Source organism: Leuresthes tenuis, unplaced genomic scaffold (genome assembly GCF_036924035.1).
Source record: "Leuresthes tenuis unplaced genomic scaffold, fLeuTen1.0.hap1 SCAF_3, whole genome shotgun sequence".
NCBI lineage: Eukaryota > Metazoa > Chordata > Actinopteri > Atheriniformes > Atherinopsidae > Leuresthes > Leuresthes tenuis.
The window spans coordinates 18,602,091-18,616,126 of record NW_027325357.1 but is presented as its reverse complement, the minus strand read 5'-3'; the positions used below and the strand labels follow the sequence as shown (position 1 = coordinate 18,616,126).

The 14,036-nt window shown below is 40.6% G+C and overlaps 2 protein-coding genes across 4 annotated transcripts; both read left to right on the top strand.

Moving 5' to 3' along the window:
- The first annotated feature begins 150 nt into the window (after positions 1–150).
- On the top strand, positions 151–5,209 carry endou (endonuclease, polyU-specific). 3 transcript variants are annotated; one of them, XM_072382290.1, is made up of 11 exons: positions 151–224; positions 349–471; positions 564–686; positions 1,509–1,631; positions 2,514–2,685; positions 2,785–2,990; positions 3,080–3,193; positions 4,113–4,219; positions 4,317–4,459; positions 4,822–4,946; positions 5,029–5,209. In XM_072382290.1, the coding sequence occupies exons 1-10, from the start codon at positions 167–169 to the stop codon at positions 4,934–4,936; spliced, it is 1,284 nt and encodes a 427-aa protein (XP_072238391.1). In that variant the 5' UTR covers positions 151–166; the 3' UTR covers positions 4,937–4,946; positions 5,029–5,209. The 3 variants fall into 3 exon arrangements, with proteins under 3 accessions (XP_072238391.1, XP_072238392.1, XP_072238393.1); XM_072382291.1 differs by lacking the exon at positions 1,509–1,631; XM_072382292.1 differs by lacking the exons at positions 564–686; positions 1,509–1,631.
- A 5,898-nt stretch (positions 5,210–11,107) lies between these two features.
- LOC140304178 (neurogenic differentiation factor 4-like) lies at positions 11,108–12,106 on the top strand. Its single transcript, XM_072383164.1, has one exon. The coding sequence runs from the start codon at positions 11,108–11,110 to the stop codon at positions 12,104–12,106; it is 999 nt and encodes a 332-aa protein (XP_072239265.1).
- The last annotated feature ends 1,930 nt before the right edge of the window (positions 12,107–14,036 follow it).

Below are 14,036 nucleotides of genomic sequence, written 5' to 3'. Positions count from 1 at the left end.
CATATCAAAAAACATTTTAGAGTACTTTGTGGAAAAGGATGTGATTGTGATGAAGTGACTGGGATGGGCTCAAGTGGTTGCATTTTGATTGGTCAGATGAAAGCTGTATAAAAGGAACGCCATGACAATTGTCAGCTCACCTTATGTCATTTCCAGCTAATCCAAGATGAAAGTCACTGCAGTTCTTCTACTTTGTGTGACCCTGTTCTGCCTGGGCTACAGCAGTAAGTGTATTTTCTGCTCTTTTATCATAATATAACTTTGCTATGACCATGTGACACAGGTACAACTAGGATATCTACGCATTGTTGCATTATTAAGATGTCAATCTGTATCGTTGGTTTCCAGACAGCCTTGACTCATGTCAGGGTCGGTGTGGTTATGGCACAGACAGCAGTTACTCCTGTCAGTGCAACTCTGCATGTGAGCGCTACAATGACTGTTGTTCAGACTACACTGAAATATGTGCAGGTAAGTGAGGGCTGTAGCAAGAATGGAACATTATGGGCTTAGATCATTGTTTTCAATAGAAATACCAATATGTACCTTTCTTCTAATTCCAGCTGCAGAAACATCTTGTAGCGGCAGGTGTGGTGAGACATACAACTCCCAGAACAAGTGCCACTGCAACTCCAAGTGCTCCCAGCACAACAACTGCTGCAGCGACTATGCAAAGCTCTGTGGCAGTAAGACTACTAATGTGTCAGCTTCTCACCTACCTTACACTGTCACTCCAGAGTTGATCGTCCAGGCTCTGTTTATGTTAGCACTTGTATCACTAACTACTCTGTTAACAGCAGCTGGTAGCTTTCACACAGTGGAAACACAATCTAAGACTCAGCAGTGAAACAGTGAGATCTTTGGTGCTTCCCTGGAAAAGCTTAATATCCTCAACTTGACAGAAATATATTTTTACATTTACCAAACTTTTACAAATGCAATACAGTTCAAAGGTTTGGACTCTCTGACATTTTCAAATTCAAATTGTGGAAATAACCAAACTTTTAAATATTGCTACAGGTCCTCTACTATTTCAGAATATCGTCTTCCATGCTGTTTGAATGTTTGTGCTTCTGTCACCATTGATACACAAAACTACAAGGCTGAGCATCATGGAAGGTGGAGGAATCATGAGTAACTCATTGAGACTGCGCACTGGCCTTGGCAGAGGGCTGCACTAATGGTGTAGTCCACTGATGATTCACAATTTCCATCCAACCAGTTGTTCACAAAGATTTTGACTTATTAGACCTCCTGACACATTAAGACTTCAGGAGAGTTGTTTACAGACTCCAGTCTCACATTCTCACTTGAACTGAAAGGAAAATAACCAAATCTGAAAACAACTCCAAAAATAAAATAACAGGGAGTGGTTCTTCTGAAAGCAGATCTTCACTTTTAAAAATGTGCAAATTAAGAACTTACTTGTGTTAAAATATGTGGACATTATAAGTTTAGACTATTGTTGTGAATGTAAAAATAAACATGCAGAATTCCTCTAATTGCAGATGCAGAAACATCTTGTAGTGGCAGGTGTGGTGAGGCATACAACTCCCAGAACAAGTGCCACTGCAACTCCAAGTGCTCCCAGCACAACAACTGCTGCAGCGACTATGCAAAGCTCTGTGACAGTAAGACTATCAACATGTCACCGTTTGAGGCTCCATGATACAGATACAGTATATAATAATACATCCTTAAAGCCTAATGTCTGGATGTGGAGAGGGTACTGTTGGGTATACTTTTTGCACCATTTTTTTACATATGTAAGATTTTAAAAATTCAGTGTTTCCACATTGTGGTCTTTGTACTTTAGCGTAAGAAAATTATCTTGATAAAGCTTCTTTTGAGCTTTTCTTTTTCTTGATCAAATTTTTCCATTGTTGTTGATCTTGATACCATTTTCCAAGTATCAGCACGATTGCTTGCCATGAGAAACTGCTTTTGACCAATAGGTGTCACTGTTTTTGCAACATAACAAACCAAAACGTGATGATTTTGCTCAGCTGCAGCCTCCAGATTGGGAAATTAATCTGCAGTATTTTAGACTCAGCAACACTACAGCATAAATATTACCTCCAGTGGACTTATTGAGGAAACTTAACATCTTATAATATTTAGTTTCTGTTTTGTTTCACTGCAGCAGCAGTTTGTGATTTGTTGCAGGGGCACAGGATCACTTGAGTCAATACAGTTCTTAGCTGCATCCAAATACAGATTAAAACTTTATCATATCAATTTAAAAAAATTTAGATGGTACATAAATAAATGCGGTACATGCCGCCACCTTGTCTGGGGCTGAGCTTATTTAGGATGAACTGAGGTCAAGAGTAAAACTGTCCTGTCTCAAACACTTTTGGAGTCTGTTTAGAAGATTGAATACAGGATTTAAATTACTTTCAAATCACTCTATTTCTATTTAATTCTTACACTGTATAATAACTTTAAAACAGGTTAAAGCCTTTTGAAACATGTAAGGCATTGTCTGTCCATGTGTTTGTATTGCCTTATAGGCGACGGAGGAGACAGTGGTGGTGCGATCACTGATGCTGAGATCAAGGCTCTCTCTGAGAAACTTTATGCTCTGGACTCAAACAAAGCTTCAGCCTCAGAGTTGATCATTGACCCTCAGGCTCTGGTGTCAGATTCCTCGACCAGCTCCCAGTCAGATCTCTCACCGAAGCCGTGAGAAGACAGTTTTATCAGATCTCTCACTGACCCTGTACCTCTCCATCTGTATGTATGGTTTTAATCTTTTTGCGGCATAATTGTTTGTCCTTACAGCTTGTTCCGCTACCTGGATGAGGCTTCTCTGTTTTCTAGACCTACCTATGCTGCTTTTCTAGCTGTGCTGGACAACTACAAGAGGATGACTGGACAGGCGGAGAACTTCAGCTCTCAGCAGCTGGCTGAGCAGGACACATTCCTCAGGGAAACTATGTCCAACACTAAGCTGGGCAGTGAGCTGTTTTCCTTCCTCTACTCCAAAGGTAAAAGGTCCATGTGTAACACTTCATCTTGACACAAATTCAACAAATTGTCACGTGAGTTTTCAGTGAATGTTTTTCTATCTTTGAAGGGGTTTATGCATCCAAGGCAGAGTTTATTAAGGACCTGAAGATGATGTGGTTTGGTCTGTACTCCCGCAACAACAACATGTTGGACTCTAGCGGCTTTGAACACATCTTTGCAGGTTTGGACAGACTTCTTTCAAGTGTTTCCAAATATGTTTTCATTGTGATTTGTAAGAGCTCCATTAGTGAAACCCCCACCCCCCACACACACATTTATTAAGCTGTTAGGATGGGTTACCAAGAGAAAGTCTATTCTTTCTAAAAAAGAATATGGTAACACAGGTTTGCAAAGTTGCCACTGACCAAACCAAAAGACTTCTGGAACAGTGTAATTTGGACAGACAACAAAACTGGATATGTTATAATGCACAGCACCGACTTTGGAGAAAACCAAACGCAAACACTTCCTAGCAACTGTCAAGCACGGCGGAGAACGGGGGATGGGTTGGGCTTTTTTTGCAGCCATGGGCACGTACCGGTCATTGAGTCAACCATCAATTCGTCTGTATCCCAAAGTGCATTAGAGTTAAACGTGAGGCCATCTGTCTTACAGTTAAAGCTTGGCTGGGTCATGTCACAAGACAACAATTCCAAACACAGTAGCAAATCTACACAGAATGGCTGAAGAAGAGAAGAATCAAAGTGTTACAATGAACCAGTGAAAGTCCAGACTACAACCTGACTGAAAATAGGTGGTAGGACCTTGAAAGAGCCGAGCATTATGAAAGCCCACAAGTTTTAATGAGGTGAAATAACACTGAACTGAAGATTAATCCAAAATTCCTCCACTGATGATGTAAATTGTGGATGTAAAAGAATGATAATATTATATAGAAAATGATAACTTCAAATTATTGCCACTGAAGCTGGTTCTTCTATTCGATTGTGGGGCTTTTTTTTTTTTTAAATGCCACACCACCCTTGTTAAAAAATATATTGACACAGTGTAATCTGAGGTTGTATTTATCTTTTTCTTTTCACCTTATATTTGAAAGATGGTGTTCTCTCTTTTTCACATGACTGTAAATTCTGAAATAGGAGAGATCAAGGGAGGAAAAGTGTCTGGTTTTCACAACTGGATCCAGTTTTATCTTCTTGAGAAAAGAGGAAAGATGAACTACTACAGCCACAGCTTCAACGGGCCTGTAAGTGTTTACACTGAACCCCAATGTGTAGATCAGTTTTTTGGTTATTTGCTGCACTGCCATTGTTTACTTATATTGTGCCTTCTTTTGCTGTCAGTGGACTACATATCCTGATGTCTTGGGAATGCAGTTCAAGTGGGACGGCTACTTCAAGCAAGTTGGCTCTGCCATCATTGGCTGCAGCCCCGAGTTTGATTTTGCCCTCTACAGTCTCTGCTTCATAACTCGGCCTGGGAAACAGTGAGTAAATCTAAATGTTCTGAAATGTGAATGATTGATATGAGGTGTCTGTGTACATCCCAAATCAAACTAAATGGAAAAAAAAAACATCTCAGCCACCCTGTTCACCCTGGTATCTTTCAAGCAATAGAGAAAGCATCTGTTGTTGTAGCAGCAGATTTAGACGCATATTCAGGCTGTGAGACAACTACATTCATAACAATTCTAAACTTTCTGTCATGATAAGATAAATGATAATTCAATCTTCAAATAACCATAGTCTGTTTATGAGTAGCATTGAGGGGACTGCCTTTTAAATTTAGTGGCATATTGCTTCTCGTTGGATAAATTTAACTGAACAAGCTCTTGTCCGTCATCTTTAGGTGTCGCCTGAGCCTTGGAGGGAAGGCGCTCATTATCCAAACTTACACCTGGACTAACTCTCACTATGGTGATGGGAAGAAATACATCGGCTCTGCCTTTCCTGCATCGCCCTAGAATTGAAAATTTGCTAAACAATAAGCTAGTTACAGAGCAGTCTATATGTGTTTCAACGTTTCACTCTTGAAAGAGATGTTCAGGCTCTGTTTATGTTTTGAAATGTAATGATATTCCAAACAGAGATCATTTACACAAGGTACTCCAAAACTTCAGCAGCAACTTTCAGTTAAAAAAAAAAACCAGAAAGTTATGCGATCACATAAATGCATCACACCAGTATAGTTTAATTCCCTACATACTGTAATAAAGCAATCAAAAACAATATGAAAACCTGAATTACGTTTTAATATTGGTTTCTTTATGATGTGCTACAGATAAGACTCATCAAACCAGCGCATTGATTCATCAGCGGTGAAAACCTCTCGAGCAAGTCTTGCAGAGCATGAGAATGTGGTGCTCTCTCAGGGGCACGATCAAGCTGTGCCTAATGGGGCAAAAAATGGGCGTTTACAGACCCTCAGTGGGCATAATGCTGACGCTAACCTTTAAGTCTTAGGAGCATGTGTGCATTTGGCACAACTGCTCATTGTCTTATATAAGAGCAAAACAAAAACATTAAAAAAAAACAAAATGCCGTATTTGGCAGTATTAACTACAGATTCAAAAAGACGTTAACAGATCTTATTCTGCTTGACCTGCTCTGAACAGTAGCACCAGCTCAACCTGTTCTTATCAGCTGTCCATAAAGCTGTGCACGAGTAACTCCCCAGTGAGGGGTTAAGTGTCTGTGTGTGTGTGCATGTGTATGTGTGTCTGTATGAATGGGTGCATCTTTGTGCGTGTGTGTGTGTGTCCAGCTGGGATGGGGGTTGATTTTACTCTTTCACTCATCTAGGGTGACTAACAGGATAAATTCTGGTCTGCCGACAGAACAGGGGGACACACTTGCTGCCCTGTTTAAAAAAAGTATTACAGGAGATGGATATACCACTGATCCTATTGTTCACCAGTCTGTGTGCATTCATTCAAAAAAAGAAAAAAGAAAAAATAAGCACAAGACCAGTCAGTTTGGAGGAAAACTCCAGTCTTCAGTGGTTCATCTGATTTGGGCCTCACAAGCAGCCAATGTGTTTCAGCAGCAGGACAATAAAGTCAGTCCAAAGAGGAATTTCTCTTGCTATTTTGACAGAATTCATTACATTTTCTGAGCTGGTGACTCCAGAAATGAGAAGAGTAAATCTTCTCTCTTTTCACCCTGCTCTCTTTTTAAAGCCCCAATCAAATTAAATCACAGAGTGGCAAATAAAGGGAAAAAAAAGATTCAATTGTTTCTTTTGTCACTCACACAACTTCATAATCAAATTATAGCTGGCCACCCGCCAGTGTGTCCTCGCATCTCCCCAAATGGGCTTCTTTTTGCAGATCTCGTGAGCCACCTGACTTTTGTTTTGTAATCATATTATCCTGCTCTCCCTTTAGCGTGTTGTGGCTAATGGCTGAGAGAGCTATCCCAGCTGCACATGCAGAAACAAAGCTGCTTATGGGGCCAGACAATGGACCCGTGGAAAAGGGACGCCTGAAGGCGGTCAGCCAATGAACATGCACAACAGGGGGGCCAACACAGGGTTTAGGAAAGGGTTAAGGGGGTTTAGGGGTTCACGCAGAGGAGGGTGTCAATTTTATCCAGTAGCTGTGTCCATCAATGAGATGGTTAGAAGAGGGACACATGGTCAATGGTCACCCCAGTCTCCCCAGGGTTGGTGTTGGGCTGGAGGGAGGTTCAAGTTTGGCTTAGATGCTGGCCATTTCTTAAGTTGACGGGGGACCATGAAATACAGATCAACGTTCATTCTCTGGTGGGTTTTTTTTTGTGTGCTGAACAATTTGATGACCATATTGTCATTGCTCTTGCCGATGGTTTATATTTTGAAGGGAGTATGCAGAGTGAAAGATGCAATCTTGGTCAGGTGAGGTGACCTCAGACTGTCCAATAGAGGCTGCTGCTCTAATAATGTAGATAAACTTTGTAAGTGCTACACTTGCAGTCTGTCCTTCTGCACGTACATGAGTGCACACGCAAATACATACTAACATAGTCCTCATGCTGTGGTATTGTCATCTCTCTGAGGACTTCCAGTATGACAGATGGACAAAACCCACACTTCCTCTCTGTCACAAACAAACACACTGGGAATTTGGAGGAAGGTCATGTTTGTGAGTGTATTGAAGTGAAGTTTTATCTGTCCTTTTCTATATATATATTTAAAAAAAAAAATAGATTCCCATCCTACAAGCATGGTCAGAAAAGGTAAAGATGGGACTAAGCAGCCATGGGAGTTTAGATGGGCATCTGAGCCACAGACCAAATAAATGAAGACCATCTGCAGTGCAGGACTTCCTGATGTGAGTCAAGCACAGAGGGAACAAGGAACATCGTTGCATACTTGAACATAGCTTGTGGAACATAAAGGTGGAACACTTTAGTGATGAGTTAATAAAAGGTGAGATCTGATATGACAGTAATGGGATTTTACAAGTTTGAATGCAACTTGTACCAGAGAAAAATTTGAAAAAAAGAAATGATTTGTTTTCAATGTTGTGAACTGTGTCATAAAAGTGTCCAACAGGGACACAAGGCCTCAGCTATCACAGTCCCCTGCTAGTTTCACTCTGGGGATGCAAGAGGCCCAGCTTTGCTATTCCCATCTCAGGCTGCAGGTGTGGAATAGGACAGGAAAAGATGCAGGGGGAGGAGCAGCAAGCAAGGTGGTCGGCTTGGGAATGAAACGGGAGTGAGAATAATAAGGTTTGGGTTTGCAAATAACCCCAAACCTAACCAAAGCCTCTCTGTTAGAGCATACAGTGCCCCATTCCTGTATCACCTACATTATATCATCTGAAGATCATTGTTACCTTCAGACCTCAGATATGTTCAACTTTTACAGAACATTCGTGTCTTTTTTTACACATCTATTGGGCAAATACAACGTATAAGTCAAGTCGATGTAACAAATATTTTTGTTCCATGATCAATAGTGACCTAAAATTCAAAATAAAATTGTGAACATACCCTTCAGAAGGTCAAACATTTCTGCAAAAGTAATAGAGAGAAAGAAATAAAGCCAGAAAGAGAAAGTAAAATATTACACTCAAAGCAGAAAATAGATTAAAGAAAAAAATTACATTGCTGCCCGTCTGCACTTTGCTAATAAACATGTGCACAAACCTGCATGAAAAGGGTTTTCAAAGGTTTTATTTTAGTGTTTTTGAAAACAAAATAGGATCTATATTTCATTTATTCATTTATCTATTTTGTTTACATGTTTTCTTGCATCCAGCCCGTAATTTACGGAACAATTGAACACTGAATTATGAATCATACCAGAAAATTCTAAAAGAAAATGTCAGCACACAACAAGAAAAATGTTGGTCATCGCAACATGAAATGTTGATGTGTTGATGTGTAAAAACCCGTTTTAAACTCCAGTGTTAACATTTATAAAAAATTACGGACAGGCAAACACAAACAGTATGGGTCATGCTGCCAAGCTTAAAAATCTAGAAGCTCAGCACCTATGTACTGCAGAGAGGCGGGGGTGGAATGAGTCCCATAAGTATATTGCCCGTTTAACTGCGCACTTGATGCGAACCTTACCCCTTCTGGTCGGAGCAGCCTCTTGGGAAACATGAACTTGTTCAACAGCCTATCTCAGCATTGGGATGGGATGGATGGCTGCAAGAGGAGATGGAGCAAACACCTGCTCTCACGCAACTTCAAGCTGTCACATACAGTTAGGCTCAGGCAACTGAGCGCGTCTCCCCACCGTTCAATAAAAACGTTTACGGATTTGGCGGCCGCCCGCGCAAAGCAACAAAAGCCCGGGCCTCTGCTGTTTGTCTGTGCTTATGCACATCTTTTTGAGACACACACGTACACACACACGCACACGCGAGCACACGACAAGTGGAGCTCCAGGGGGCCAGAGCCACGGGCCGGCCACGCGCGAGCTCAAGCGAGTCGACAGGAATTGGACGGTAGAGGGAGGAGGAGCTTTAACGTGTAGGTTAAAACTGGGAGCCCCAGCAGAGTGATCTACACTGAGATGCTGAGGAACTGCTGAGTGCAAGGAGACAGCGCCGAACTTCAACGCTGTTTCATGAGCAGTGAGTCCAAACTGTGACCCGTGGGCAAAGAACCAACATCTGACAAAGTTCCTGCAGGCGATCCCGGGACACATCAGCACGGGTATGTTTCCTTGGCAGAGACTGGATGAATCAGTTTGTAATGTCTGTGTTCTAATCAGACACACATTCAAAATAAGTTTTTCACAGTTTTGGATAAACGTAGATAACTTTAATTTTGTCATTCATTTTTTCGTTTTTAAAGTGAAACAACGACACCTCCAGTCAACAGTGTATTTGAAGGTTACTTCAAATTATTGTGTCGGAATAATTTATAAAAAGCTTAAATATTATCGCTTCAGCTGACAGCTAACAAAGCACGCAGTTTGAGGCGACACAATAATAATTCTGTCTTTGAAATTGTCCAGTCAAATTCAGCCTGAGCCCTCTGTTAGGCCAGTGATCAGGGGGATGTCGATCTTTCATTTAATCCCATGGTCGCCACACAGTAAATCCTGCGCTGCCCCAGATTGAAGTCCTGTCAGTGACTTGCCGGAGCTTTACCAGTTCACAAGATGACCGGGATTAGGCTGACCCCGCGCGGGGGGAGAGGGGGAGACGGTGGAAACAACAAACAACGCTTTTATGAAAAAAAAAAAAGGGGGGAGCCATGACCTGTCATATTCAAAACTACCTCTTCCTTTGAATTTCCATTCAAAACCATTTCTTTCGCTGAAGAAACGATTTGACGTTTTGTTTCAAAGAAGGGAACTGTCCGGTGCTGAAATTCACGGGCCAGCTGACAGCCACAGTTTCCAAATTATTAAACTGTTATTCTTATTCATTACTTGTGAGTGATTGTAGCAAATGGCTCCAAGTTGTAGCCTATTTTTTTTTTCAAAGCCTTGACAAGGCATTTCGGAATCATGTGGCCTTCAGCCAACCTTCAGCTTCAAAATGAAGACTTAAAAATGCACTTTATTTGCACCTTTTGAAAATCAGACAAGTAAAGCATCTAACGTTCTTAAATGCTCAAAGAAGTCAAATTTATGCTCTAAATAACCTTAAAATTATCTGTAAAACTGATCATTTAAATGTGTTGTATACTATAGAAATCTCCCTTTAGATAGGCAAAATAGTCAGAAAAGTGTTGATCATTCAAACTATTCATTATTGGAAGAAGCTTTTGATGTATGATTGCTGCCATTACCATTGATATCCTGTCATAGCTTTTGACATCAGTTGCCTGATTTTTTAAAAATCATTTATGAAGTTTATTGGAAACCTGACTCTTTCATTTCTACAATATCATAGAGTCTACAGTAGGAACATTTTCAGCTTCACTCTAAAATCGACTATGGATTTACAAGATGATTCAAAACAAAAAATGTTAGTTATTTAGTTTTGTGGGGAAACATTCACAAAATCTTTAATGTAGCTAAATACTGATTGACAAACAAAATATGAAAATAAATTAACAGTTTAGATTCTAAATGTGAAGGTGGAAAAGTCATTATCAGCAAACTGTAGCTCAAGTGTTTGTAATTTAGAATCAACCCTCCTAAAATGTTCTATTATTTTACTCAGTGTGATGAAAACTTTAACGTGAGTCTTGATTTTTAATGTATTATATGTTGGTTGAGTTGGTGCGATTGTGTCTGTAAGTTAGTTTTAAAAATAATAGTTTTAGTGTATAAACACCTACAGAGGCAGAGAAATTTTGAAAAAAAAAAGAGATGATGTAAAGCACCAAATTTTAGAAAAACTTAGATATGCACTGCCATAACCAAATCCTTCAAAATCATATGTTGAAAATAATCTAAGAATAAAGACTAGAATACAAGCAACTGCTCCTCATGAAGACTGAACTATGAACACCACAATGTGACATTGAGCTGTATTATTTATGATCCTACTGCCCAGATTACATAAGACAGTAAGGACAGAATCAAATGTAAAGGCTTGCCACCACTGATAGCAGATCAGAAAGTACATCATGGAAGCAGTTTTTGTGAACTATGACACACGAAGAAAAGGATCATTTGAAAACCTGTAAGATCCGGAACATGTGAATAACAAAGGGGTTTTCTTGTTTTTTAGAGTACTATGATGATTAAGCCATATGTGAGGCAAGCAGAAGGAGAGGAGGTTGTCAGCCCTCTGCAGTGGATGGATGAAGACATGAGCTCACCTGAAGGAAACCCTTCTGTTACATTGCATCGCTACAAAGCAGGTGGAGTTAGCCAACAGGCCAGAGAGTTGGGAAGTGAGGATGCAGAGGAAGATGAGGAGGATGGAGAGGAAGGTCAGGAGGATGAAAATGAGTCCAAGCGACGAGGGCCTAAGAAAAAGCGAATGACCAAGGCCCGGCTTGAGCGCTTCCGTGCAAGACGTGTAAAAGCTAATGCCAGGGAGCGCTCACGAATGCACGGCCTCAACGATGCACTTGAGAACCTGCGCACCATCATGCCGTGTCATTCTAAAACACAGAAACTCTCTAAGATTGAGACGCTACGGCTGGCCCGCAACTACATCTGTGCTCTGTCTGAGGCTTTAGAGGGGGGGCTTTCCACAGAGAGCAGGGCGTTCATGGAGACGCTGTGTAAGGGCCTCTCACAACCCACAACCAACCTGGTTGCTGGCTGCTTACAGCTGGGACCATCTCCTGGTGCTGGGATGAGGCCTGAGGACAGACATGGAATCCGTCCGCCACCAAACCCTCTCAGTGGCATCGTTAGCTACACCTCTCCAGGTTTGCCAAGTCCCCCATATGGCACTTTTGACTCAGCTCACATGCTTCACCTGAGGGCCATGAAAGGAAGACAGTATGAGAATCACTCACCACATGAGTACAATGCCGGTGGTGTTGGAACACCTCCATATGACGGCCCCCCTACACCACCTCTGAGCATCAGCAGTAACTTGGTGCCCAAACAGGAGACTTCACCACATTATCCACCTCCGCATCACTACACCCCACCCCCCGTGGACCAGGTTGTCTATCAAACTCAGAATAACTATGATTCACTCTCAGAAGGGCCATATGACTCCTACCATCCTCCACACATGCCCCCACGACAGATAACCTCCGTCTACAGGGACTAAGAAGGATCAGGAGCCACAGCCATCAGTTCAACTTGACCAAACAGGTCCAGCTTGTGATCCCTCATGAACCCTGACGCTCTTGTGTGGTGAAGGATCTCTCTCAGTAGACAGACTGCTAGTAGTGGAGCTATAGCTTTCTTTTGTCTTTTCTTTTCTTTTAAATGTGTGGTGCATTTGCACAGTAGATTAGCACTACTCGCCATTGTTAGAGTATGTAACAGCAAATGCTTGACTTGAACCAACACATAATCTTCAAATCTGACCAAATGATTCAAGGACCTTGCAGATCCAAATGTGAAAAGTTGCTTTAGCCATTTTGACCAATTGCCCTGGTACTTTTAGCACTTCTAATTTAGCGTCAGTAACATTAAATGTTCTACATTAAGTATTTTTTATTTATTCTATAATTTAATGCAGTGTATATGGAGTTTGTTCTAACATGTCTGGGGTTTTTATCATTTGCATATATTTCTTGTCAATGCTTCTCTTTGTTTGTGTAGTTAATCCCCTTATCCTTCTTTTGTGTCCAGTGTCCTTTGTCACATTATATTTGATGTTTTGCACTCAAAACACATTCCAAGGTAGACTTGTGAGCATGATGTAGTTGATCTTCTGTGGGCATTGAAAAAAAGGGAGTGTGTTTTGATTTATTGAAAATGAAAGAACAAAAAACAAAGAATGAAGTGGAGAATTTAGCATGAAGATAAAGAAGTAAATTTATAATTCTCAGGTTGAAATAGTGAACATTATGCATTGAATACAATGTGTTGTTTCATTGTAGTCTTTTTGATTTTTGTTTCTTTTGGTGAAAGGATGTTATTAAACAACAAAATATTCAACAAATCTGTGTATTCTGTGCTTACTTTTAGTTAAAAAGGGCTGCCTTTTAAATAGATAGATAGATAGATAGATAGATAGATAGATAGATAGATAGATAGATAGATAGATAGATAGATAGATAGATAGATAGATAGATAGATAGATAGATAGATAGATAGATAGATAGATAGATAGATAGATAGATAGATAGATAGATCTATAATATACAGCATGTCCCATTTACTCGCTACTCTGTTTTTCATTTTTCCGTGCAGCTCTCTGTGGTTTAGTTGCACTAATCCCAGGGCTGTCTTTTAATGAAGGGTGGATGCGTGAGGCTGGATTGTAAGATAAAGTTTTCTGATTAACGTGGCTGCCAGCCTGTGCAGACATTCCTCTTCACTTACACTGGGTCAGCATAATCTGGTCCTGACATCTACACAGACCACAACTAAATACTCTCAAAAATACAATCGACGCTTTCTATACTCACACAGGCAGACTGTGTGATTGCATGAATATATACATGTCTAACACCTCAATAAAGTTACAGGGTTGGTGAAGCACGACTTTTTCCTTTTACTGTATGTGTCTGAGTCTAAAACTATATGGCAAGTCAACCAGCGAAAAAAGATGATAAAATACTGAAGTATAAAAACTTAGACTGAGAAATCAAGGAATTTGGTAATAAAACTAACATTGATTTGATCTGAGAGCAGCCATTTCTGTTGATTCATTGTCCTTACTGGTCAGTGTAAAGGCCACCCACTGAGAGGTCAGTTAAAGAGGTCACAAGGCCGCACTGGGTCAGGGCTCACTGGTGGGAATGGTCACTGGTTGCATCATTAAATTTTCTGGCCATCTTCCTGGAATATTTCTGCACAGTGCTCACCACATCTCTCCATTTAGAACAGAGAATTGTAAGTATGATGTTAGAGGTTACATTATGGATGACATTTTCATAATCCTGATAAACATGCTGATGAACATCCCACGCTTGATCCGCGTTGGGAGAAATATATCGCTTTGTTTTCACAAGGATTAGTATAAGCCTGTGTGTGTGTATGTGTGTGTGAGTGCATTTGTGATGCATTTGCACGACTAACCAGAA